General features: G+C 46.8%; 1 protein-coding gene across 1 annotated transcript; it reads right to left on the reverse strand.

Moving 5' to 3' along the window:
* Nucleotides 1-2,285: 2,285 nt before the first annotated feature.
* Nucleotides 2,286-3,791, reverse strand: FOXG1 (forkhead box G1). Its single transcript, XM_062204627.1, has one exon. It carries the CDS (start codon nucleotides 3,789-3,791, stop codon nucleotides 2,286-2,288), a length of 1,506 nt encoding a protein of 501 aa, XP_062060611.1.
* Nucleotides 3,792-26,316: the final 22,525 nt, after the last annotated feature.

Genomic DNA, 26,316 nt, shown 5'->3' on the forward strand with positions numbered 1-26,316 from the left:
CACGCACCGCAACTTCCTCCACTCCAATCCACAACCCAGATATTCCCCTATTTTCCAATATTAACTATTTTCAAATCTATTTCAGTTTGCTTCTCCCCTAGGTTTCTCTCTCTCTCTCTTTCTCTTTTTCTTTTCTCTGAGTAAGTCTCTAAGTGTTTGCCGATAACATCTTAGGGAGAGATTATTTTTCATTGGGCCCATTGTAAGAAGTAGCCAGCTTATTGCATTACTGTAGAACACATTTCAGACTATACAATTGTAACAGATGAACAACTTGTCCTCCACAGATTCACCACAGGATCCAATTAGTTACTCAACCTTTTACTTAGGTTTTCTGATTATTTTCTAGAATTATAGCAATTGAGCTGCTTGAAACAATTCAAAAAAGTTTTCATTTTGTTTCATATATCTGCATATATCTGCATACATATGCATACTGCAAGTTAAAACGAAATGAAATTATGACTCTGTGTAAGCAAAAGGAATACCTAGATTAAATTATACAGACATACTTAAAAAGTAATCAAATAAATACCTCTGCATTGTAAAAAAAAAAAAAAGAGGCATTTTACTTCTGCAAATCTAGAATTTCAAACTGCTATAACTTAAAAGTATAAACATTGATCTATAAGTCATTACAACAGGTGATCACTTCAGCAAAATCTATATTGCAACTTCAGCACATCTTTATTAGAACTCTTTCACTGTGGGTAAACAGCCACAAAAATAAATGCTGACTTAGAAAGTATAAATACAAATATTTAAACAAAAAAGTCTGCAGCATTCATAGCGCAAATGGTACCTGAACTGAAGGGCTCTGTGTGTCTATATATATTACATATGTGTGCATTATAGTCACTTCTATCTAACCATATACACATATATTCATTTATAATTTGCCAAGTGCTATGTACAAGATACCTGAAACAAAATATATAAAAAGCATTCTTCAGTTAACTGAATTTTAAATAAAACAGTGTAAATAGCTATGCACATAAAAATTAAATTATCTCTTTTTTTTGCTGTATATCCAAAAAAGTAAAAGATATCAGCTAAAAAGCCTATACTTTGTTTAAAGCTAGCATTTATTAAATTAGCTTGCTCCTTGCAGATTTTGTCCATAAAGGGAAAAATACTGTTTTCATTTTTAGAGACTCAGTTCAAATTAAAGGAGCAGTTGAAATCTCAAGTTTGGCTGAGAAAAGCCTTCAAATTCCCTACAGTCTTTTTAAAATTAGCTCCACTTAATAAAAGAGACAAAAGTATCAAGATATATATGAATTTAGCCTATTTTTTATTTCTGTGTGTTCATAGTAAACATTTTTGTAAGTGACAAACACGGGCATATGACCACAGTATCACAATCAAGAAATTTTAAGACAACATTAACAATCACTCAAATTTATGCGGCATTTGCGCAACACAGGTTACATATTTGCAAGGTTTACCTATAAGTACAATAGGTATTAACATTTCACTACATTTAGAAAAAAAATAAAAGTGACCTGTTAGTGACCACATACATCAAAATATACACAACACAAACTGAAGGCAATCATTAATTTTGTCCCCTTCCAATTCAATTGAATGGGCAGTGTTGCCAACTGAAACAACTTTCCTTTTTTTTTTTTTTTTTTTTGCTTGCTTGTTTGTTTGTTTGAATACTTAGAATACCAAGTGCATTCTCTATAATCCAATCTTTGGTCTAAAAAGTAAACAAAAGAAAAAAAAACAAAAACAGTTCTTAAAAAAAAAAAAAGACAAAACAATAAATGGCCAAAATAATTTCTTGGGTATCTTTACTACCAATGCTTCTTAAATACAAATTACAGCTTAATATTTTAAAACTCTCCCCATTTGTTTTTTTTTTTTTTTTTTTAGGTTGTTTCTCAAGGTCTGCGTCCACCACACAGATCCATGATAACTTATAATACTGCACACATGGAAATCTGGCGGCTCTCAGAGATAGGCTTGTCAGGTTTGAATGAAATGGCAAAGCAGTCACTATTTAGATACACATCCTACTATAATTTTGACTTCCAAACCTTATATTCTACAATGTATTCTTCCCCACATTGCACCTCGCTGACACTCCACACCTTGTTAGAATAATAAACAACCCTAAAGACTGAACAAACGTACAGAAATAGCGGGAGGGGAGGGAGGCGGGGAGGAGGGGCGGGGGCGGGGGCTTAATAAAAAATACCTGGACTTATTTTTTTTTAATTATCATTTACAATGCAAATGTGTGTAAAACGTTCACTTACAGTCTGGTCCCGGGGATGTTAATGTATTAAAGGGTTGGAGGAAGACCCCTGATTTTGATGTGTGAAATAATCAGACAGTCCCCCGGACAGTCCCGTCGTAAAACTTGGCAAAGAGGGTCTTAAAGACTCACAGGGCAGGGTCGAGGGGGCCTGCGGCGACGTGGAGGAGGACGCGGCCCGGGCGCTCATGGACGTGCTGCTCTGCGAAGTCATTGACGGGTGCGGGACGTGGGGGAAAAAGTAACTGGTCTGGCCCGCCAGCAGGTTGACGGAGCAGGGGTTGAGGGAGTAGGTCCCCGAGCAGGGCACCGACAGGCCGCAGGGCACCGAGGCGGCCAGCGCGGCGGCGGTGAGGTGGTGTGTGGCGTACGGGATCTCCCCGTTGACCAGCCGGTCCACGCTCAGGCCGTTGGCTGTGGAGAACGAGTGGTTGTTGCCCAGCGAGTTCTGAGTCAACACGGAGCTGTAGGGCATGGGGTGGCTGGGGTAGGCCGACGTGGTGCCGTTGTAACTCAAAGTGCTGGAGGCGCGGGGGTGGTGCAGGGACAGGAAGGGCGACATGGGCCAGTAGAGGGAGCCGGCGCGGTCCATGAAGGTGAGGCCGGTGGAGGTGAGGCGCGCCCCGCGCTTGAAGGCCAGCTTGGCCCGCGACGTGGTGGAGCGGCGCCGCAGCTTGCCCGTGGTGCCGCCGATGAACACGTCGTCGCTCGACGGGTCCAGCATCCAGTAGTTGCCCTTGCCCGGGTCGTCGTAGTGGCGCGGCACCTTCACGAAGCACTTGTTGAGGGACAGGTTGTGGCGGATGGAGTTCTGCCAGCCCTGCTTGTTCTCGCGGTAGTAGGGGAAGTTCTTCATGATGAACTCGTAGATGCCGTTGAGCGTGAGCCGCTTCTCGGGGCTCTGCCGGATGGCCATCATGATGAGCGCGTTGTAGCTGAACGGCGGCTTCTCGTACTTGCCGTTCTTCTTCTCGCCCTCCTTGCCCCCCTCCCCGTCCTTGCCGCCCTCGCCCGCCCCCTTCTTCTCCTCCCCCCCGGCGCCGGCGCCCTTCTCCTTCTCGTCCGGCCCGACGGGCGCCAGCTCCCCGGGCCCGCCACCCGGCTCGCCCTTGCCGCCCAGCCCGTCCGCCTTGGCCCCGTCCAGGGCGGCGGCCGACGGGGGCGGCGGCGGCGGCGGCGGCGGCGGCGGCGGGAGCAGCAGCTGCTGGGGGCCCTTGTCGTCGTCGGCGGCGGCGGCGGAGGCGGCGGCCGGGGCGCCCCGCGCCTGGGGGGCCTGCGGGGCCGGGGGCGGCGGCGGCGGCGGCGGCGGCTGCTGCTGGGGCGGCGGCGGCGGTTGCGGGGCGGGCGGCGGCGGGTGGTGGTGGTGGTGGTGGTGGTGGTGATGGTGCTGGGGGTGGTGGCTGTTGTGGTGGCCGTGGCTCGCGTGGTGGTTGTCGTTCTGGACGGCCTCGGGCACCAGGCTGTTGATGCTGAACGAGGACTTGGGGATCATTTTCACCTCTTTCCTATCTCCCATGTCCAGCATCACCCAGTCGTCGGGGGGAAACGGCGGCGGCGGCGGCGCGGGAGCGGGGCAGCGGCGCGGCGGGCGGAGGCGACCGGTGGGTGCCGAGCGGGGCGCGGGGGGCGCGGGAGGCGGCGGCGGCACTGAGCGCTCCGGCAGCAGCGCAGTTGGACCGCAGGCTCGGGCGCTGGCAAGTCATGTAGCAAAAAGCAGCAACCACCCCTCAGGAATTAGAAAAAAAAAGGGGGGGGGGAGGGAAAAAAAAAAGAAAGAAAGAGGGGGAAAAAAAAAAAGAAACAACCACCGCCCCGGGGGTGAAGCTCCCTCGCTCCCAACTCTACTTCTCGGTCTCCCCCCCACCCCCCGCTCCCCCCCCCTCGCTGCTTCCTCCTCCTCCTCCTCCTCCTCTCGCAGCAGCAGTCACAGCAGCAGCAGCAGCAGCCCAAAGGGGGGGAGAGCCGGGCGGCGGGCGGGCGGGCGCGTCCCGGAGCGGCCGCGGCGAGGCTTTAGGGAGACAGCGATCGAGGCGGCTATAGCCACAATTAATTTTCCGAGCTACAGGCGCACACTAGGGCTGTAAAAAAATTTTTGGTTTAACCTTTCCTACCGCCGGGCCAATCAGAGCCGGCGGCGTGCGGGAGCGTCTCCCTCGCCGTCGACCAATCGCCGGGGCCCGGGCCCACCCACCCCGGGGCCCCGCCCGCCGGCTCCCGCCCCCTCGGGCGCTCGCCTCCCCCTCGCCGCGGGCCTGGGACCCGGCGGCCGCGCGGAGCCGCGCACGGAGCCGCCGGCGGGACCACGCAGCGCCGCGGCCTGCCCGCGCCCCCGCGCCCCCGCGCCCCTGCGCCGCGCCGCAGTCCCCTCCTAGGGCCCACGGCTCGCGTTTCCGGCTTCCTCCTCCTCCTCCTCCTCTTTGTACTGGGTCATTTTCGATTGAGCGTCAATATTTGTCCTTATTGATTAAAGTTTGTATCCGGTTTTATTTTTTTGGGGGGGGAGGGAGGCGGGGGCGGCGGTGGAGGGAAGGGTGGGCGCGCAGGGGAGAGGATGCGAGGAGAGGGCAGGAAATGGAGGAGGGAGAGGCAGGCGAGGCCCTACTCGTCCCCCTCCTCGGCCCTGCAGGCCCGGGGCTGGCGTTGGCGGGCCCGTGGGGGGAACTGTGCCCCGCGTAGGCCACGCTTCCCGCGAAGCCTCGCGTCGGCGGGGCGGGAAGGCCCACCCCCGGTGTGGGCGTGGGTGTCCTGCACCTTGCGGGAGGAGGGCCCGGGGGCGACGTTTGGAAAGGACGGGGTGAGGAGGAGGCCGTGGGCAGAAGAACGCGGGGACGAGCGAGGGTTACTTACTCGGTTCCAGCGGCCAGGGCGGCGGCGGGCTCGAGGCTCGCGGGAAGCGGGGCCTGGGGCTCCGAGCGCGGCGGCGGCGGGCGGGGGCGGCTCAGTGGTGGGTGCCTCTGATGGCCTTCCGGACAGAGAGGTGCCCACAGTACCAAACAGTCTCGAAATAAAGCAGGTAACCCATGCTCTCTGCCCGCGCGCGTCTCCCTTCGCCGTCTCCGCGGCCGCAGACCGTGGCTCTGGCGGGATGAGTCGGAGCCGCGCGCTTCTCGCCGCTTGCAGCTCCTGCTCTCAGTCGCGAATCCGAATCGGAAGCGGGGAGCCGCGAGCGATCACCCTGGAGATATTTTCATTTTTGCTTGCGGACCCTGGAGGGAAGATTACGGTGGGCGTCTGTTGCATTCCGGGTTTTTTTTTTTTTTTTTAATCCCCTCCTGAAGCTTCCCTGTGTCCACTCCCTCCTTTTTCCTTTCTTTCTCTCCGTTTCTCAAACGCGTTTAATTTGTGAGGGCCTCGACCCTGAGATGTCAGTATTCCGCAGCCAGCCCCTGCCCACCCTGACTGCTGCCAGGAAGGCACTGGGCTCTCGGGGAACGGGGATGCGTAAGCCCAGCTTCTGGGGCTCTGGCACTGGGGAGGTTGGAGTGAGTGGGAAGATTGCGATCTGGGGGCTTTAAAAGGATCCCGTGGCCAGGGGCAGGGCTAAGGCCCAGCATTTCCCAGGGATTGGAATTTACCGCGGAGCACACTGATCAAAGGCTGTTCCATCCCACACGGGCACGAAACATAACCACATTTTACGGAGGATGTAGCCTGAGAGAAGAGAGAGGTGGAAGAGAAGCCTAAGTAGTGGTGGTGGTGGTGGGAGGGAAGCACCTTTCCCCCCTCCTCTGTAAGGTAAATCATCATCATACAATATAAGCGGTCCCCCCCCCCCCACTTTGGAAAACTCGCAGTGAAATGAGCTAGCTGGCAGATCCGGTGTTTGAGAAGGGAAAGTGGCGCCTAAGAGCGAAGTTAAATTGTGACATAAAGAATGCAATTGCTGCGAGCTCAGGATGGTGGTAGGGGGCTCTTCCACTTTGCCCATCCCCAACCCCGAAGTTCTCAGGGAGAATACCAGGCCGTGACCGGCAGCTAGCTCGGGAGTTTTAAATACGCATCCATCATGGATGTCACCAGGGAGCTGCGAATATCGGACGATCCTCAGATAGCCTCCCACTACACGTAGGCTCGTGTGTCCTTGCCTCCGTCCACGCACGGTCTACACCCGGGAGGCATTCGAGGGTTCCAGCCACCAAACGCTGGCGGCGGCATGGCCCCAGAAGCCGGCGCCCGAGCTCGGGCTTACTCGCCGAGCTGGGGGAGCCCGCGGGCTTCGCGGAGAGGCTGCACAGCTCCGTGGGCCTTTCCCTCCCCGCTCGCTTCTCCTCCTCCCACTCCTCTCCCCTCCTGCAGGCCTGTGCTCGCTACTTTTCCTCAACTCCCTCGCCTCCCTCCCCCCGTCTCCGCTCCCTCCTTCCCCCTGCCCGCCCCACCGCTCCCCCGCCCTCCGTTTCTCTCCCGCTTCCCGTTCCTCCACCTACTCCTCCCCGGGTCTGCCCCCTTGGCCCCCCTTCTCACCGCCACTTAGAATGGCACACTGGGCTCCCTCTGAGGTGGACGGCCCGGTACGTTTTCGTAGTCGGTCTAGCGTGAAATGATTCGGTGTAACCGGATTCTTGGGAAAGGACAGGTTACGTAAACATTTACTGATGTGGAGTAACTATACTATTTGTACTCTGATATGCAGGAAGGAAAGTGTTGATTAACACAGAAGAAAAAAAAAGCGAAATTAGCTGATTGCATGCTCATAAGTGCAAGCTGTCATTGAACTGCTTTTAAAATAGACACAGCTGGGTGTTTGTGTTGAAAAATTTCTTGTGTTTTTGCTAATACTGAAATAAGCATGATTTTGTATACCAAACATTTTCAGATCATTAAAATTTGTAATCTGTGCTGGTTTTAAACACAAAGAAAAGAAACAGAATCATTTCGATGTAAAATTTGCTGATATTATATTAACTCAATCAGGTCTGTACAAATTGTGCATTGTGCCTCCTAAAATCTGTTTGATCAATTTAATACACAAAGTGCCAAACGTGGGTATTGTTTGTTAACATTGGACATTTTATTCAAATCCAAGCTCAGCAGCAAACTGGAGGAGCATTCCTTGAATACAACACCAGCTCTGACTGATGAATTTTTAATGCTTTAAGGTGTTTCTTAGGTCAGAGCTGAGTGTGCATTGTTTAAAATTTTAGCAGGTGAAAATAAGTTTTTCTTCTGTATATTTTCAGATGGCAAAAATTGGGCTTTGCTAATGAGAGCTGTAATAATCTGATTTTCTATGCCAGGAGCTCATATTGACTGGGAAAATGTTTCACATGCAAATTGAGAATGTGTTATATTATTTCAAGGATTGCATGAATGCAAGTCTCCCAAAATAGGGTGTTTGTATAGGAATAACTAGTATAGAGTTGAATATAATAATATTTTAAAATCTTTTCTCCCCAATTATAATGATTATTTACAACTTTGGAAGAAGTTGTGTGTGTGTATATGTGTGTGTATGTATATGTATATACATGTGTGTGTGTTCCACACAGCGTGTAGTGTTTACTTAGCGGCCCATGGTTGTGTCAGCAATGGTTTCTTTTTAGGACTGCTACTATCTGAAATGCAGGGGGGAAGGAGCAGGTTCCTGGACAGAGTATTGTGCAAGCTGAAAGTCCCTGGACTGGGCTCTGTATATCCCGCCGGCCAGTTTGGGTGGGAATTAGATTTGAAGGCCTGCCAGGTCCACCTTGGGGGCCTCTTACATTTCCAGCTCCATCAGTTTTCTCTGGTTCCCTTCAGAAGACAGGGGTATCCAGTTGTCTCAGACTGGGACAACCAACCTAATTGTTTTTTCATAATCAATTTAACCTTGATCTCTCACATGCATACACCCGCAAACTTGCATTGTTTATGACTGAAAGGATAAATAAAAGCCAATAAACATTTCCAGTGTATATAGTGGTAAGCTCCTTTCTCTTCTGTCTACATTCCCAAAACCCTAACCCCAACCCCAACAAGAGAACAGGCCTTGTAAAGAGTGAACAGTTCCAATGGAAGAATTGCATGGGAAATGAATCAGATTATACCTTCTGGAGATTTAATTAATAACCAAGGCCCCACGGCATACATCATCCGGGGGGGGGGAGCAGTACATTTTATTATTCCATTTGGTGGTATTACATTGAGTCTTCCGTGGGGCCTATTTACAGCTCTTGGTTCATACTTCGCTTCTTTTCTCCTTGTTACCTGCTGGTTCAAGGCTGGTGGACCATATTTACCTAAAATTCACGCAAGCTCTGGGCTCCCTGGACAAGGTGTTCTTGGAGAAGAGCCCAGTGCCAGACTACAGCGAAGGCTCTCTTCCTGCAGATGTACAGGGAGTATCTGACCCGGAGACGTTTAGGTGGGAGCAGATCCCTTGCAGAGGCGGTCAGGTGTTTTCAGAGATCTTGTAACAAGTGCAGGCTGCCCTAAACTAGAGCCAACTCGCCTGTAATCTCTCCTTAACAGCAGGTAATGGTGTTAACATTTAGTGATTAGAAGTTACTCTTTAGCGTGTTGTATCCTTGTTCCGTGGGTTTTGGTTACAGGTTATACGATTAGGTTTGCGAGAACAGTAGTGAACTAAACTTCCCAGTAAGAGGTCTTCACACCAGGGAAGTGTTACTTTTCTGCAGCAGCCCTGCCTCGTCACTCATTAGGGAGCTGCAGGTTGTCAGCGGCTGCTCTCAGCGCGCTGCGCGGGCGCGCACCCTCAACGTCCCCGGGGGCGCGCACATGCGCGCGTGTGTGTACACACACACACAGAGCACTAAAACTAAATTAAGAAGCCGATGATTAAGACAAGCGTCTACTAGGCCTGTCATTTCAGCATCCTTCCATCATAACATTGTGGCACCGGCAATTTTGCTTGAGAACCTCGAGAAAAAAATCTATGGGAGAGCCTCATATTTGAGAGTCGAAATGTTTAGCTTGTGTAAGCTAGGGAACCACTTGGGAAGCAAAGAAAGTCCAAGGTAAGAGAAGGGAAGGAGGAGGAGGAGGAAGAAGAAGACTTTGTATAGACACCTGGAACTCCAGGAAGTCTCTGTGGTGCTGCCAGGGGTCGTAGGCTCTCCTGAGTCAAGTTCATACACATTTAGAGGACGATTTCTGAGATCTGCAGCAACACATGCACAAGAGCACCCTTCCAACATTCCCCAGAGGAGAGCCAGGCTCCCGAGATCCCCAAAATATTACCTCCTGAGGACCCAGAGCCCTTTGGTGTCTCCGAACAACTTTTCTGTCTAATAACTCTGCACAGGTACTGTGCATATAACAGGCGCACCACTCTTTGACTTGTTCTGCTTATTTTCCAGTAGGGTAGATGATTTCCCCAAAGAGTTGAGTCCCTGAAAGTATGTGTGTGGGGGCATGCCTGTTCCATTTCTAGAGAATATCCAATTGTGAGAAATATTTTCACACTGCCTGAGAGGCCAATTCCTATTTTTTCTCCAGATGACCAAGGAAATAGTGCAGTCCATTCTCCAAGGCAGACAGGGAAAGTTCTCGGGGGAGAAAAAGAGTTGTTCCTCAACTTGAATGTCAGACTACAGCTCAAGTCCTTTGCTTTAGCTCTCCAGTCCATCAGGAAAGAAAGTGTGATTTGGCAAAAGCTAACACACAAGCCAGTGTTACTTTGGTTTATCCGCCAGTAGGCAATCGGAAGAGAAAAAAAGAAAATGACTTCATATGTGTACACACACACACACGCACACACACGTGTATCTGAAATAAAAACTTACAGGCCTCAAAATGCCGAGCGTCTAACAGAGCTCTTCTCACTATTCTTAATTGGTTGGAGCATCAGTGTAATTCCCTGTAGGAGCCTGACTCATGCACTTTGGGCAGTATTCCGGGACCTTTCAGATAACGTGGGGGCACTAAGGTCCCTCTGTTCTGAAGCACCCATGCAAACGTCTCCTGAACTCCGACTGTGTGAAAAAAGACGCAGAGGTAGGTGTGTGCCTCAGCCCCAACTATTAGGTGGTCAGCTCTCAGGAGCGAAACACACACAGCAAACCCCCAGCAGCCCAAGGTCCGCCGAGGAGATTGACAGAGGTGTAAACGGAAAGGCTGGGAAGGTGTGTGAAGGAATGAGGAGAGACAAAAGTGCCGGAGTGGGCGTGAGCAGGCCGGGAGGCACGCACCAAGCCCTCATCGCCTGGGGAAGAGTCAATACCGGAGAAAGTAACAGTCTTACTAATCCAATAGAGGCTTCCTTCAGCAAAAAGTCCGTGGTGGACAAACCGATGGGCCCATTTGCACTTCGTGCTCCTCTCTGCCCCACCTACGGCCTCCCTGTCCCGCGCTGGTTCCTGCAGGTCTCTCCCACCCTCTGTCCCAACTCGGAGGGTGGAGAATCTGTCGGAGCGGCATTTCCCTAAAGGTCCGGCTCTTCTCCCTCCCTGGACCAGGGCCCGGGGGGCCGTAGCCGCTAGGGTTCGGGCGGGCAGCACCGCCGAGCCGCTCTGCTCCTCAGCCCGCGCACGCCCGCCTGCTCGCCCTGCGCGCCTCGTGGCGGACGCCGACCCCAGCGCGGTGAAGCTGGAGGCCTTGCTTCTAGGTTTCCTCTCCAGATTTCCCCTCCTTTAAAGTCGCCTTTTCAGCTAGAGATCTCGTTTTTGTTTTTTGTTTTTTTGTAACCTCACACTGGATGCACGCACACAGATCAATACCGTGGGGGCTTATAGGTCATCCGGACGGGAGGAGGGGGCGCGAGTGGAGAAGAAATCAGCTCCAGATTTTAAGCTTGTATTGATATCATGCACAGCTCAGATTTAAAGGACCGGGTACTGCGCACGAGATGCAATGACAGATAAGGAGTATCGAGCCCGGTGGAGGAGAGCAGACGTCCCCTTATTCCTCTCCTGCTCCTGGGAAGGCGCTGCGTGCGAGGAGGCGAGGCGAGGACGGAGGAAGCGAGAGGCAGACCCGCGGCAGGAACCGGTTACCGTTAGGATGGGAGCATAAAACAACCCGCCTCCTTTTCAGATCAACAACAAAGGTGTGTGTACGGGGGGAGGTCACTTTTATTTATAAAACAATCCCAGATAGGTTCTTGTTGGCCAACTTTGGTATCTCCCTTCAGGGTTTGTCCTCAGGCACGCAGGAGACAAAGTCACGTTCAAGAAGAAAGCTCGGTTGGCGAGTTTGGCGCTTGAGCGTGTGAGCGATGAATCACCGCGGGGAAGACGCTCTCTTGCCCCCCTCCCCACCCCCTCCACCCTCCTTTCCTTCTCACGGAGCGCGAACTTGTTAGATAAGATGGATGAGTCCACGGGTAAGTGGAAACGCTGAAAGAGCCCAGCTCCTGGAGACTCAGCAGCCAGGCGGCGGCCGCGCTCCGTCTCCGAGCCGAGGGGCGCCGGGCTCGCTCTGAGCGGTCCCAACTCGCGCGCCTCTAGGCCGTCCTCCAGGCCGGGAGCCACGGCTCGGACCGCTGCCCGGGCGCTGGACTCTTTGACCTTAGAATGAGCACTCGCCAAAAAAATAAAAAATAAAGAAATAAAAATAGAGCATGGCCCCCAACCAAGCTGAGTATCTGCTCTCTGGCTTGGAACACAACAAACTGGGCCCGCAGGTTTCCCAGGAGGAAGTTTAAGTCTGGTCACCCGGTTTTAGGGAAGTCTGGAATTGCAAAGAAACCTTATTTTCCTAATTAATTGAAAGTAATTTTCTTTTCCTATTTATACGCCTGCACAAGCTATTGATTCCACGATCTTATTTATTTGAAAGAAAATTGCTCAGAGTATCTCTTCTGCACACCACCCCTGCTTTGTCCCCTTCGAACATTTACAGCTGATAGTGTGGCTGCTTGGGATCAATTAGCACTGGATTTTGCCCCGGCATTGCTCCCCAGGGCAGACAAATGGAGCCAGCTCCTCTCTAGCGACTTTTTTTCCCCCCTCCTCTGTGCTTACCCACGCCAGAGCTTTAGAAGCAGTTCACAATCCTCAGCCTTGGTTTCACTTGATTTTGTTGTTGTTGTTATTGATAAATATTGGGTCATACACAAGCCACTTGTCAGAGCCTTTGGCTCCGTCTGGCAGCTGCAGCTCCTAGCAGGGCGTTTGAGTCGTGTCCTAGAAACTGGGAGGATTTGCTGGGAAAAGAACTACACATTCTCCTCTCCTTCTGTTGGAGAGATGGTCCCTTAAAATCATAGTCTTTCGGTTGTTGAGTTTGCTTCTTGATTTATTCCCTGAAATGAACACTTGGTAGATGTGTGTGTGTGTGTGTTTTCCCTTCCAATATCTTATTTTTATTATTGAAGTGATCTAAAAATTAGAGAGGGGAAAACTGTTGACCCCAGTCCTTTAGGTCTACCCAAAACCAAAAGAATATAGGCAAATAGATCACCGTAATTGTGAGGGTGGTGGGCTGCAGGTAGGCTGTTTGGGGGCTGTGTAATTGGAGTCATATATACAGTTTATCTTTCATCTGAGTTGGATTTTTTTTCCCTTGATACATATTGCACATGAACTGAAGCCATGGTCTGCTTGTCTTGGCATGTTTGAAGCCCCAGACACTCAACAGTATCATTATAAGAGAGAAACAAACCCCAGGACTCCAGGCAGCCCAGCGACAGCCTTTGGGGAGTTGATCCCAGCCAGGAACTTTCCTGGGAAGCACACTCATGGCTCAGGCTTCCTTGCAGCGCAGAGTTCAGGTCTTCCCTATGCTGAAGTGCAGGAAGGAAGTGTGGAAAAAACCAGCTGATTTTCGACATTTCAAAGGGACTCATTCTATTTATTGGTGTTACCGTGTACGTTACTAGAGAAACAACAAAACAAGCATAGAGCTGCAATTTTCAAGAAAATAGGATACCCAAATATAAAAATAAAAAAGTAGCAGATAAGATGTATAATTCAATCAAATTACACAAAATTGCTTGAAAATCCAGAACAGTAGCGATCCATTATGCCTCTGTTTTATTAGTGACAAGTACAATTACTCTAAAATAAAGAACACTGGTGAATATATAATTGGCTGTAATCATGTTAGTGTTTGAATAAAAATGACGGGAACATTTAACACTTTGACAACAAAATGTTCAGAAATAACTTATTTATTCAAACAGTTTTTATTTTCCACCAAGTGAAGGAGAAACACAGTTTGCTTAGGAAAATCAATGACTTTTCCCGGCAATAAATAAATATCCAAAAGGGGAAAAAAAACAGCCCCACACCTCTATATTATTACTATTATTATTTTTAACCAGCAAGACGCTCAATCCTGGTTTGAAGTCAGCACCCGCCTAGCGGCCTTTCGGTACCAAAGTCCGCCACCTAGAGGAAGCGCCGCGCAGCTCACCGCGACGCCAGCCCCGGTTCCCGCGGTGACCTCGGGAATCAAAGTTAATATTCCCCTGCAAATTGCTCTCCAAACCAGCCCCCACCCCGCCCCCTCACATCCCCGCCGCCCTACAACAGCGTCACAATATTTTCTTAGTAATTGCTCTGCGCAACTGACAGAAGCGCCGAGTCTCCTGCAGCTCCGCGCCTTGCCGCGAAAGCGCGAGGAGGGCGCACTGGGGAAGCGGGTCAGGGCCAGGGAGGACTGGGTTCTGGAGCGACGATCCGCTTTCTCCCGCAGGCCGTATAGATAGAGCAGCTCGAATTCGGGTCTCAAAACCGTGACGGCCGAAGGTGGAACCATTCCATCCCAGGGCTTTATTTGGGGTTGGGGCTGGGGGGTAGTGGGAAGAGTCGAGGGGAAGAGAGAGCTTTCTTAAGAGAAAACAGTCCGGATCCCCGCTGTCGGCCGAGCCCCAAATGCCCCGCAACACGAAGGCTGGAGATCCCGGCTTTACTCAGTTCTCTGAGCCAGTGTTCCTTTTGTTTCCTAGGCGGGTGGCTAGCACAGAGTTAAAATATGTCCAGGAGGAGGCTATTTTTGTAGGGGTCCCCTTTTGGCCCGGAGGACAGACCCAGGAGACCCCCTCCAACCCCCCACCCCGGGTTTTACTCCGAGTCCCAGAGTTGCAAGAAACTTGGGCAACGCGCCGGCGAATTTGGGGCTAGGAACCTTTTCTCCTTTCAGTCTTGGTGCATCCGTCGGCTCCTCACGTGAAAACAAGCTCGGTTCACTCCCTGACCTCGCCTGGCTGTTCCTAAGTAGATCTCGGGGGCTCTGACGCCAAGGATGGGGGAATGCGGCGGCGGCCGGAGGGCGGGCGGCTGTGCTCTGCGCGCTCCAAGTCTCCTCCACGCCTGCCGCAGCCCTGCGGAGACCCGCGCAGGCCCTAGGGCCTTCGCCTCGCCTCGCCCGGCCCAAGGATGGTTGTATTTTGCTTTAGGGTATATGGAAGGCGAGGAAAGGCGAGCGAGTTGATTCGGTGGTGGGGAAAAAGTGTGAATTAAATACTTGGACTCCAGTTGGGCTTACACTCTCTGATTCTCCCTTCCTCCTTTCCTTGGGTCCATCCTCCTCACTCCCTGCTTCCACGTTCCTTTCTTCCCTCACTTCCCCTTCCTCTTCTCTCTTAGCGTCTTCCAATTCCCCTTTATTTCTGTCTCCTTCTCCATCATCTGCATCTGCATCTCCATCATCTTCCTCTCCCTTTCCCTATCCCTCTCCATCTCCATCATCTCCAGCTCCCTAAGTGTAGGAGAGAAGCAGTAGCAGGAGGGTGGAGGAGTTGACAGTTTTCCTTCTGCGTTTTAGAAGCCTCAGTGGCCAGCTGGCCGAACCCTGGCATTTGAAGGCGGTTTCTGGGAGGTGACCCTTCCTGTCCTCCCTCGGGGGAGAGGACCTCACAACCGTGCACTGAGTACTTGTGCTCATTACTGTAGAAGTTAGTCCTCAGGTCTGTCGAAATAAAAGTGTATTTTACACATAAGAAGCCTGTGAAACTGATGTCCCACCGCACACCTGCCCTCTGGAGTGAGGAATGCCTCAAATCCACACCACCCAAGCCCCCATGAACCGAAATCCTCAGAAATGTCCCGTTTTCTCTTTTTTGCAATATTAGAGCCTCCATCCTCAACTCCCAGGTCCGTCGTTCCTCCGCCGTCCTGTTAGCAGGCGATGTTAGCCTTCTGGTACGTGTTCAGGCTGCTAATGCAAACCACTTAACGCAACAAAAATGCTCATCTGTGGAGATTTTCCCAAGGCCAGCCGTGACGTTGGCTCCTTTTTCTTTCTTTTCTTTTCAGGACACGTCCATTCTTCCCTCCCTCCCTCTTTTCTTGAGATGGGGACTGGAAAGGGGACTTTGTGCGCGAGCTCCCACCCCTTTCTCCTGCCTGCCAATCCACCTTGAGAGATGGTGATTTTTGGTTTCCCCTTGAAAGCAGGAATAGCCAAAGCTTCAGGCTACTGCTTGATGTGCTCCTCTTGGTCTCCTGCTTGGGTCATGCCTTCCCTTGGCCCCCACCTCGGTCCGTGAAAGCAGTTCAGGACTGCTCTCCCAGCCAACTCCACATCCTTCCTTGGGAAGAAACTCCCACTAGCCTTCTTTTCTGTGGACCCGGAAGCTGAATATACTTGCTCTCTGTTGGAGTGTGTGTGTGTGTGTGTTGTGTACTCAAGTGCGTGTCTGGTTTTAACAACTTCATGGGGAAGGCTCTCCTGGGCTCGCTGGCATTTTTCTCCTTATGGGGGCGATCTGCAGAGGAAGGGACCACCTGAACTCAGATGATGTCCTGTCAGGTGTATTTGACACTATCGAATAAGCTTGGCCTGAGGAAGTCGTGTTCCCTGGATACACATGCACTCAGTTGTCATCTGGGAGAAAGCAAAGCAAAGCTACCTTGATGTGTAATACGTATTATCCAGTGGGTTTTGGTGTAAAAGGATGATTGTTTTTACTGTTGACGGCTGGAACATTTGTTTCTTAAAAGGCAGTGCTGTGTGAGCAGAATTGTATTTGTCTCTGGTTCTACCATGGGCCTGCTATGGATCCTGAGGCAAGTTTTACTCCATTTTTGTAAATCTTTCTTCTTGTGAAAATTAGTGACCTGAGATCATTAAGATATGAAATACTATCTACTTACCAAATACTGAACAATGCCAAAAAGAATTCCAAACCCATAAGCATCTTTAGAATCTTTTTTTTTTTTTTTGGGGGGGGGGGGGGGGGAGGAAGCAGAGAGAAATCTCATTCCAACGGCAGCAGCGACATCTAGCGACCATAATGGTCAACAGCAGCCATGAAAATGTAGGATGGTTTGCAAGGCAGTGGGACTTTGAGAGCCAGGGTGGGTTTTCTAGTAAATCTTGATTGTAAGTCTGGAAAACAGTACTCTTGATATCATAGTTATTTTTTAAAGTTTTGAGTCTGGTAATAATAAAATAGAGAAAGTAAAATATATTTGATTTCATCAGATCTTAACATAGGACAATTACTGTTTTAAAGAACACTCAATGTTTTAAATGTCATGTCGAGAAACTAGTTTGACAAACTAATTTTGCAAGTTGTATTTTTTTTCAGATTATCACCAAATGTCCTCTAAACACTTAAAAAGTTGAAAAAGGTAGAAATTTGTGAAATTTCCTCTTACTTGTAACAACCATTTAGTTGATTTGAGATTGCTGTTTGGTCAATATCAGGAAATGCACTAAAAACATGATTTTTAAAATAACTACATATATTTTCTCTCTCTGTCTCCTTTGGTTAAAATATTTTGAAATCCCAAGAAATGGAACTCTCATGCTTGGCAGGACAATGGACTTCTTTTCTTCCTTTTACAGTGGACTAAATGGACTATCTGGGTACAGGTTAAAGTCTTAGCAATGTCAGACTACATAGCCCAAGACTTTCCAGAATCACAGTTCTAGGATTTTCTTTGCATTGAACACTTTAGAGAGAGGTAGTGGGAGAATTCATGTCTCTCCCTATGACCTAATAATCTAGCTGTGAGCGTAGATGTAGTTTGTATACACACTTGCTAAAGCACAAATGTGTTTAATTTCCTATTAGCAAAGCAGCTGATGACCACTGGAATCACAGATCCATGCTTTGAAACTTTAAAGGAAACAGATTTTATTTTTTCCAATTTATTTTCACCACTATTTCCTGTGTTTTTCCTGTGGAATTTGGCTGCCAACTGGCCCACTGACTGGCTGGTTCTAGAGTGACAAGACCGTAGGAGTAGCAGTTAACACTTGAGAGCCTGGAGCTCGTCACACTGCTTTCTCTGGACCTAAGTTTCCTGACGCACAGAATGAGAAAGGTGGATCTCTGTACTGTTACTTATAGCTCAAAAGACGATGTGTCAGGAAATTATCACTCATCATTTGAGAAGACCCTCTTCTGCCTATGTTGTTGTTTTGCAACTCACTATTAATGTTGAGTTCTCCATTCAGGCATCAGAAGTATGGACTGGTGAGCTCTCCTTCTCCTTGTCCCATCCATCTTCCCCTTTTCTTTCTTTTTAAGAATAACAGAAATCTTAGACTCTCCAGTCACCATTTACTAACTCATTGGCATGCACTCAGCTCTCCCTTGCTCTCCATCCAGAAAAATCATGATGTGAGAATAGAACTAAATGGAACACAAAGATGAAGCAGCTGTATTTGAGTTTCTCTAACATGTTCCCATATCCTCATGATGATGATTAATGATGATTATTATTAATATTTTTAGGAACCAGAGCCAAAGTACTCTAGTTACAAACAGCCCATATTTTCTCCCTGCTTCTGCAGCCCTGTGAATAAATTCCTTCCAGAGACGGGAATAAAATGTCTCCAAATTCTGTCTAACTAGGCACATCGTCACACACAGTTAGCTAAGATAAGTCTGCTCAGGGGAGACAAATATCACCCTGTGCTGTAAATATGCTTAGCATTTATAAAGGCTGCCCCAGTGAGGCTGACGGCATATATGAGGAGAAGCATATCTGTGCCACCTGTATTAGGAAGATCAGAGCTTATTCAAGGAAAATTCTGAATCTCTTAAAGGTGTCTTTCTTTGGTGCTTTTTGTTGTTCCCTAGATATCTCTCTGCTCATCTTTTGGCTTGGACTAGTAAAAAAGAAGTGAGAAGGGCTGGTGCTGTGGCATAGTAGGTTAATCCTCCACCTGCGGTGCTGGCATCCCAAATGGGCACTGGTTCAAATCCTTGCTGCAGCTCTTTGGATCCAGCTCTCTGCCATGGCCTGGGAGAGTGGTAGAAGACGACCCAAGTGCTTGGGCCCCTGCATCCATGTGGAAGACCTGGAAGAAGCTCTTGGCTCCTGGCTTCAGATCGGTTTAACTGGCCAGTGAGGCCATTTAGGGAATGAACCAGCAGATGGAAGACCTTTCTCTGTCTCTCCCTCTCACTGTCTGTAAATTTACCTCTCAAATAAATAAATAAATAAATAATCTTTTTAAAATAAAAGAAGTGAGAGTACTGACATGGAGAGGATAAATGACTCACTTAAGATCATACCATTAAGGAGACACAAGCAAAAAGTGTGGATCTTGGCCTCGGAGGGGCTACAACTTGCACTTGGCCATTCTTGGGGCCGGTGCTTTCATACTGAGAACTGGGGTTTCTGGCTGATGCTGCTCTTCATCAGACCTCACGAGGATTTCTTTGTACATAATTGGGAAGTCTCAACTTTTAAAGAATTCTTGGAACTTCTGGTAAAATGGTAGGGTCTGTGTATACTATTCTTCATTCCTGTATGATTTTATCCTCTTAATGCTAATAATTTTTAAAGTCTTTCTCTTTTTTAAAGATATATTTTATTAATTTGAAAGAGTTACAGAGAGGTAGAGACAGACAGTGAGAGCGAGAAAAAGAGAGAAAGAGAAAGGTCTTCTATACACTGGTCCACTTCCCAAATGGCCTCAATCACTGGAGCTGAGCTGATTGGAAGTCAGGAGCCAGGAGTTTCTTCTGGGTCTCCCATGTGGCTGCAAGGGCCCAAGCACTTGGGCCATCCTCCGCTGCTTTCCCAGGTGCATTAGCAGAGAGCTGTATCAGAAGCAGAGCAGCCAGGATTTGAACTGGTGCCCATAAGGAATGCCCGTGCCACAGAATGGGGCTTTAACCCACTGCACTGCAGCGTCGGCCCTTAAAGTTTTTCTTCAGAGGAGATCATATTTGCAAAAAAGATTGTACTCAAAACATATTTCTTAATGATCTTGGAAGCCAAAAATTTGGAGTTGAAAGGAGTCTAAGACATCACCTAATTCAGCAACTTGGGGGAGAGATGACTGCTGAGTCACCGGCTCCTGGAAGTGCTGAGCCTGAGTCTGGATTATTCTGAGCATCTTGATCTTGCTTCCTGTCCATCTCCCGGGCTTCTTGGCTTTGTATTAATATCCTTGGTTATTCTGTTCTTGCTGACTACCCAATAGGCTAGTTCTCCAAAAGATCTGTAGTCAGGAGCACACTGTGGTTCTGCAAAGCATCCTCCTCTCATCTGAGAGCTGTTAAATCTTGGATGCATTTTCTCTGAAATAGCTCTCTGCTGCCCTCATCTGGCATTAAGCCACCAGAGCAACCAGCCCTCTGCAATCACACCAACGCGCCTCAATACTAGCTCCAAATGAGACCAAAAGCTGATGGATTTCTTTTTTATGACACAGAAAAAAAAATAGCACCCAGGCCCCTTCTTGTCCACATATACCCTGTGTTCTAACTTTCTGCTTGTTTGCTGATGAGCCCTGCAGAAGGAGACCTTTCACTATTTTCAAGTGTTGGTGCTAGAGTGTTTGGGAGTCCTTGTATGAAAGTGTAACATTTCTGTTTCATCATGAAGCTGAGATATACGTCAGTTGACAAAACACTTTGCCACAGATTTCTGAATTTGCTTTTCTTAGTCTTAAGGAATATTAAACTTCTATCTTTAATTTATAAAGATATAAGAAAATTATATGACATCTAAAATGATATGTAAAATCTCTCACTTATTCAACAAATATGTGGAGGACACATGCAGTATGTCAGACAGTGTGATGATAATTCAAAAATTCTATGGAAAATGGAATTAAAGTGTAAATTAATTTTGGTTCAAAAAGGAATTTATATGCTTTTTTCATAACATGTGTTTTTTCATGAACTTTTGAAAGAGCCCTCAAATGCATGGATTTAAATTTTTTGTTTACTTTTATAAACAACTTTGTTTTATTTTAAATATTTATTTGAAAAGCAGAATGACAGAGAGGGATTAAAAGATGGGGTGGGTGTGTGAGAGAGAGAGAGAGATCCCCACCCATAGTTCACTCCTTAAATGGTCACAACTGGGACTCAGCCAGTCAAAGCCAGGAGCCAGGAACTCCATCCAGATGTCTCAAGTGGGCGGCAGGGACACACACACTTTGGCCATCATCTGCTGCTTTCCTAGCTGTATCGGCAGCGAAAGAGATCAGAAGCAGAATAGCAGGGACTAGAACTGGCACTCCAGGGTGCAACCCAGCATCTCAACCAGCCACTTACCCTGCTGCATTGTAACACCAACCCAGCAACTTATTTAAAAATTCCATTTTCTATGATTTTTTGAAGTATTTTTGTATTTTTGGTGCTAAGAATACAGCGTTGGATAAAGGAAACAAAGGCTTCTCTTTTTTAGACATTAAGCAAATAAATAAGAAAAGGTTCTTTAAAAGAATGTGGATTTTCCCATATGTATGTTCTGCAATAAGTATACTATATAGACTCCATTTCGAAGAATTTCTAAGAATGTTTGTGTTAAGATTAGGAGGGGCAGAGTTGGAGTTTAGACAGGAATTACGTATGCTACCTATATCCCATATGTTACTTGTTTACATTCATTAAGAAATTGCTGTGAGTGTGGAATAGATATATAAAAGTGGTTGATGTAGATGAATGTATGACTCCCCCAGCTGCAGAGATGTTTTGTGTGCTGATTTTATCTCAGTTCTCTCTCCTGTAGAAATGCTTGGTGGGAAGGCTGGTGGTTGCAATGCCACTTTGTCACCCCTGCAAAAGGTGTCACCGAAGTCCCTTGTAGTGCTGCCACTGATGATGATCTGTTACTCTCTTTCCTCCTCACCATGTTTTTCTTGCGTTTTCTTTCTGTGTCTTTTCTTTTTCCAAATATAAGCTCTGATGAATATTATTGATGGAATGGAAAGAGGAAAGGGCAAGCACCACTCTCTGTATTTTATATCTAGAGGTAACATCTTTGTTTTATACGTGGATATACGGAGTTAGGCGTAGAGAGGACTCCTGGACAAGGCTTTGAAATACACAAAGTTGAGGGGCCGATGCTGTGGTGTAGTGGGTTAAATCCCCAGGCCTGCAGTGCAGGCATCCCGTATGGGCTCTGGTTTGAATCACAGCTGCTCTGCTTCCGATCCTGGGAAAGCAGCGGAGGTCCAAGTCCTTGGGCCCAGAATTCACATGGGAGACCCGGCTCAGCTCCGGCTCAGCTTGCGGCCATTTGGTGAGTGAACCAGTGCATGCAGGACTTTTGCCTCTACCTCTCTCTATAACTCTTTAAAATAAACAAAATAAATATTTGAGAAAAAAAAGTTGGAATTTGTTGTTAACTCTCATCACTGTTTTTCTGTAAACATTTGGTAAAGTAAATCCAACTTGGCTTAAATTCTTAATGGTATCATCCATCCTTGTGATTTTGCAATGTTCTTTCCTCAACACACAAGGAAACAGAGGCACAGCTAGATTATGTAACTGACGCAGGTTCCCTGGTGAGTAAGAATGGTAGCTGGTTTGCTTCCAAGGCCCATGTGCTTAACAACTACCAGGCTGCTACTAGCTCCATGAAGGTGTGTTTTTCCCAGATATTCTATGTCTTTTGTGCGTTCTTTCTTTCTTTCGTTCTTTTTTTTTTTTTTTGAGATTTATTTATTTGAAAGTTAGAGTTACAGAGGGCAGAGAGAGAGAGAGAGATAGAGAGATAGAAAGTCCTCAATTCATTGGTTCGCTCCTCAAATGGCCACAATGGGCAACGCTGACCCTGGCTAAAGCCAGGAGCTAGGAGCTTCATTTGGATCTCCAACATAGGTGCAGGGATTCAAGGACTTTGGCCATCTTCTGCTACTTTCCTAAGCACATTAGCGGGGAGCAGCCAGGACTCACATTGTATTTGCCCTCACCCTCACATCACTGGTCCCTCTTTCTTTCTTTTAAAGCTACAAGGAACTCAGTGATTTCCTGCTACATTAATACTGCCTCCTATAGAGTTCACTATATTAATCATTTTTATTTTTCCTTAATATCTATGGCACCCATGAAGTAAATACTTTTTTTTTTTTGGCTTGCACTACAGGTGAGGAAACTGGCTATATAAACACATGTCCGCAACATCATTCAGCTGATGGATGACAAATGGTTGCCGTGCCCTGGTCTTTGTGTTCTAGGAGGGGATGTTACTCCGTCACCTCCACATCTTAGTTTATCCTTTCAGCTTCTCTCCAGAACACCGCATTACAATGCAGTTTCTGAAGTCTCTGAAGTGAGAAACTCTGAGCTGCCTTTGTGTTGCCTTTGCTCTTCCATTCTGCTTTGTGTTTTGAACCTTTAACCACTGCATCCTGACTTCCCCCTGGGCTGCCAGTCTATCCCTAACTCACGGCCCTGGGTGGCGTGTCTACACAGAGGCACTCACATCATCTACCTTTGAATCATTAAGTGACTTGTTCTGATACTGTCTCCTAACATGATAAGAGGAGGAGTTTATTTCCAATAGGAAACTTTGACATTTCCATCAGAAGTCTGTGGGCAAGTACTTTTTTTTTTGTTAAGATTTTATTTATTTATTTGAGAGGTAGAGTTATAGATAGTGAGAGGGAGAGACAGAGAGACAGGTCTTCCATCTGCTGATTCACTCCTGCAGCCAGGAGCAGGAGCTTCCTCTGGGTTGCCCACACAGATGCAGAGGCCGAAGTACTTGGGCCATCTTCTACTGCTTTCCCTGGCTATCATAGCAGAGAGCTGGATGGGAAGTGGAGCAGCTGGGACTCAAACCGGAGCCCAATTGGGATGCCAGCACTGCAGGCGGAGGGTTAACTTACTGCACCACAGCGCCAGCCCTGCTAGCAAGACTTGTATGTCAATAAACGAGAATACACTTTTTTCTCCACTGGTTACCATTTTCTATTACAAATCATCCCGTAGATATAGAAGAACATCTGTTTTTATTGCTTACCAGGTGCGGATTATGAGTTTGTGTCTCTGGTATGACTCAGTGAGCTTGAAGTATTAGTATTAAGCCTCACAGTGATGAAAAAAAAAAAAAAAAACCACTGATCATATATCTGTTTTGGGTGTTGTGGAGTACATGAATTTTTTAAATTTTTTAAAAAAAGACTTATTTTATTTATTTGAAAGACAGAGTTACAGAGAGAGGCAGAGACAGAGAGAGAGGTCTTCCATCCACTGGTTCACTCCCCAGATGGCTGCAATGGCCAGAGCTGTGCTGATCCGACGCCAGGAGCCAGGAACTTCTTCCGGGTCTCCCACACAGGTGCAGGGGCCCAAGGAGTTGTGCCATCTTCTACTGCTATCCCAGACCATAACATATAGCTAGATCGGAAGAGGAGCAGCGGGAACTAGAACTGGCGCCCATATGGGATGCTGGCGCTTCAGGCCAGGGTGTTTTCCTGCTGCACCACAGAGCTGGCCCTGGAATACATGAATTTTAAGGCACTTGAACTTCTTGAATCAAAGATACTAAATAGCTTACAACTCTGTTAAAATGATGATATTATTTTCCTTTGTTTTATTTAGTGTTTCTAGAATTCAGTTTAGAGAAAAAATGTTCTAGGGCAAAATAAAATACACTCTTTCAAAGTGATATCCTTATAACTAAATGAAATAAATACAGTCATGTCATTTAATGACTGGGATATGTTCTGAGAGATGCATAGTAAGGCAATTTCACCATTGTGCAAATGTCACAGAGTACACTTATACAAGCTAAGATGAGATATGATGTATCGTTGCCCAAAGCCTTGTTAAAAATTTAGATTTTACCATGGCTCACTAGGCTAATCCTCCACCTGCGGTGCCTGCACCCTGGGTTCTAATCCCAGTTGGGGAGCTGGGTACTAGTCCAGGTTGCTCCTCTTCCAGTCCAGCTCTCTGCTGTGGCCTGGGAGGGCAGTGGAGGATGGCCCAAGTGCTTGGGTCCCTGCACCCATGTGGGAGATCAGGAGGAAGTACCCAGCTCCTGGCTTCGGATTGGCGCAGCGCCGGCCTTAGCAGCCATTAGGGGAGTGAACCAATGGAAGGAAGACCTTTGTCTCTTAATGTCTATAACTCTCTCTCTCTGTCTCTCTCTCTCACTGCCTAACTCTGCCAGGCAGAAAAAAAAAAGTTAGATTTTAAAATAACACATAAATTTACATTTGTGTTTCCTCAATTTGTTCCAAATGATCATTTCAAACCTTAGGAGATTTAAAATGTCTTCCAAGGGTGCAGTTTATAAAATTTTGTGTTTCTTGAACTTTTATAACCTGTTAGAACTCACTGCAATTCCTAAGCGCATTCTTCTTGCTAAAGCTTTCATATGAAGCTTTTATCCTTTCTGCTATTTACTTGTGATGAGCCAAATCATGAGATGAGGGGTGAAAGAGACAAAATATTGACTGGCTTTGATATGATAAATCACAGAAACAAGTAATTTACAAAATGACTCCTAACTGAGGCCTGGGAGCATATGAGTATATTAGAAGCTGGAAATGATTGGAAGTCCCCACTTACTGGAAAGACTACTGACCAACAGAGAACCCTGGGTCTAGTATCTATGCTTTTGCTTCATACTGTATGATCACTGGCTTCTTGTTCTAACCTCTCTCATATTCCTTTTATATAAAAAGCCATTCAAAACACCTGCCATATCTAGCTCTGAAATCTATTCTCAAGAGTAAGTGAAATAAATGTAAATGATGGAGGTTTACGCATAGCAAAGACTATGATGTTATTTGTTATTTCTGGATGTTATTTATGTTGGATTCTGGAAGTCATAGTAAGTCTCCAAAAGATGACAGGATATGGGTTTCACTGATGCTTTCCTTGGACTGATTTTAAGGCCCAAGTCTTCTAGTATGTTGAGCTATTTAAATAGTAAACTGTTGCGTTGGTATTTAAAATAAAATTTACCAGAAAATCTTCCTAACTTAAAATTTTTATCTAAATGATAAGGTGTCTAAAACTTTTCATGCAGTTTAGTAAAGGAGGAGTTGTACAGTTTTTTTTTTTTTTTGCTAGGATTTGGTGCAAATCCACACGTCAGCTGAGAAGTTCTAACAGCTATTACACATCTTCTTCACAGATGACTTGTAATGTCATGAGTCATTGTTAGGTCTGTTAGTCAGAAGTTTCAAATCTAGAATGAGATGCACTTGTGGTCATTGTTTTTAGTTATTTAAAAAAATGTTGACATACAACTGAGTGGGCTGAAATAAGCCTTATTCATAAATTCCCACTTCTGTTCCTTTGCAAATGAACATAGATAATCTCAAAATAAAAGTGCCTTTTTCTACTGTAAGTATGCTGGATGTGTCATCATATTAATTTTCTGCCCTTTACTTTTTCCATTAATTAATTTTGCCCTTTACTTTTACTGATCAATGTGGACTAAATTGTAATTGCAACATTTCTACGAAATAATACCAAATTAAGGCTGATAGTGGCATGCTGTGAGTTAGGGAGGGATATTAACATTTTTGAACACATTAAATTGATTTAAAACCAGATGGAGTGGGAATCAACTTTTAATTTATGTTTAAACTGAAGTTGTGAAAAATTCTGGATATTATATTATGGTTCAAATTTCCTTGCAGTGTCTGAGAAAATGCTGGTGGTTTAGAAATACATGGTTTTACATGACTTACATCCCATTTTATAGTTATTTCAAAGTAAAGACATAATAAAGTAAGGAAAGAACTAAATATCCCATAAAAGTCTATATTCAAATATTAATTTTAATTTATATTTCTTGATATGATGATTTGCTCATTAAACATATAATTTCTATCTACTCTATACCAGATACTATGCCCAATGTTGAAGGTAGATGAATGGAAATCAGTCCTCACTTCTATGGAACTGACAGTGGTGGAGGAGAGGAATGCAAGGTCATGCGTGCACCACCAAATCAGTTCCACATTCGAGGTATGTACTGGGTGTTGTGGAAATACAGGGGAAA

This window comes from Lepus europaeus, chromosome 11 (genome assembly GCF_033115175.1).
Source record: "Lepus europaeus isolate LE1 chromosome 11, mLepTim1.pri, whole genome shotgun sequence".
Taxonomy (NCBI): Eukaryota; Metazoa; Chordata; class Mammalia; order Lagomorpha; family Leporidae; genus Lepus; species Lepus europaeus.

Coding starts and splice junctions, on each gene's coding strand:
- FOXG1 (XM_062204627.1), bottom strand. CDS start 3,791: ATGCTGGACATGGGAGATAGGAAAGAGGTGAAAATGATCCCCAAGTCC.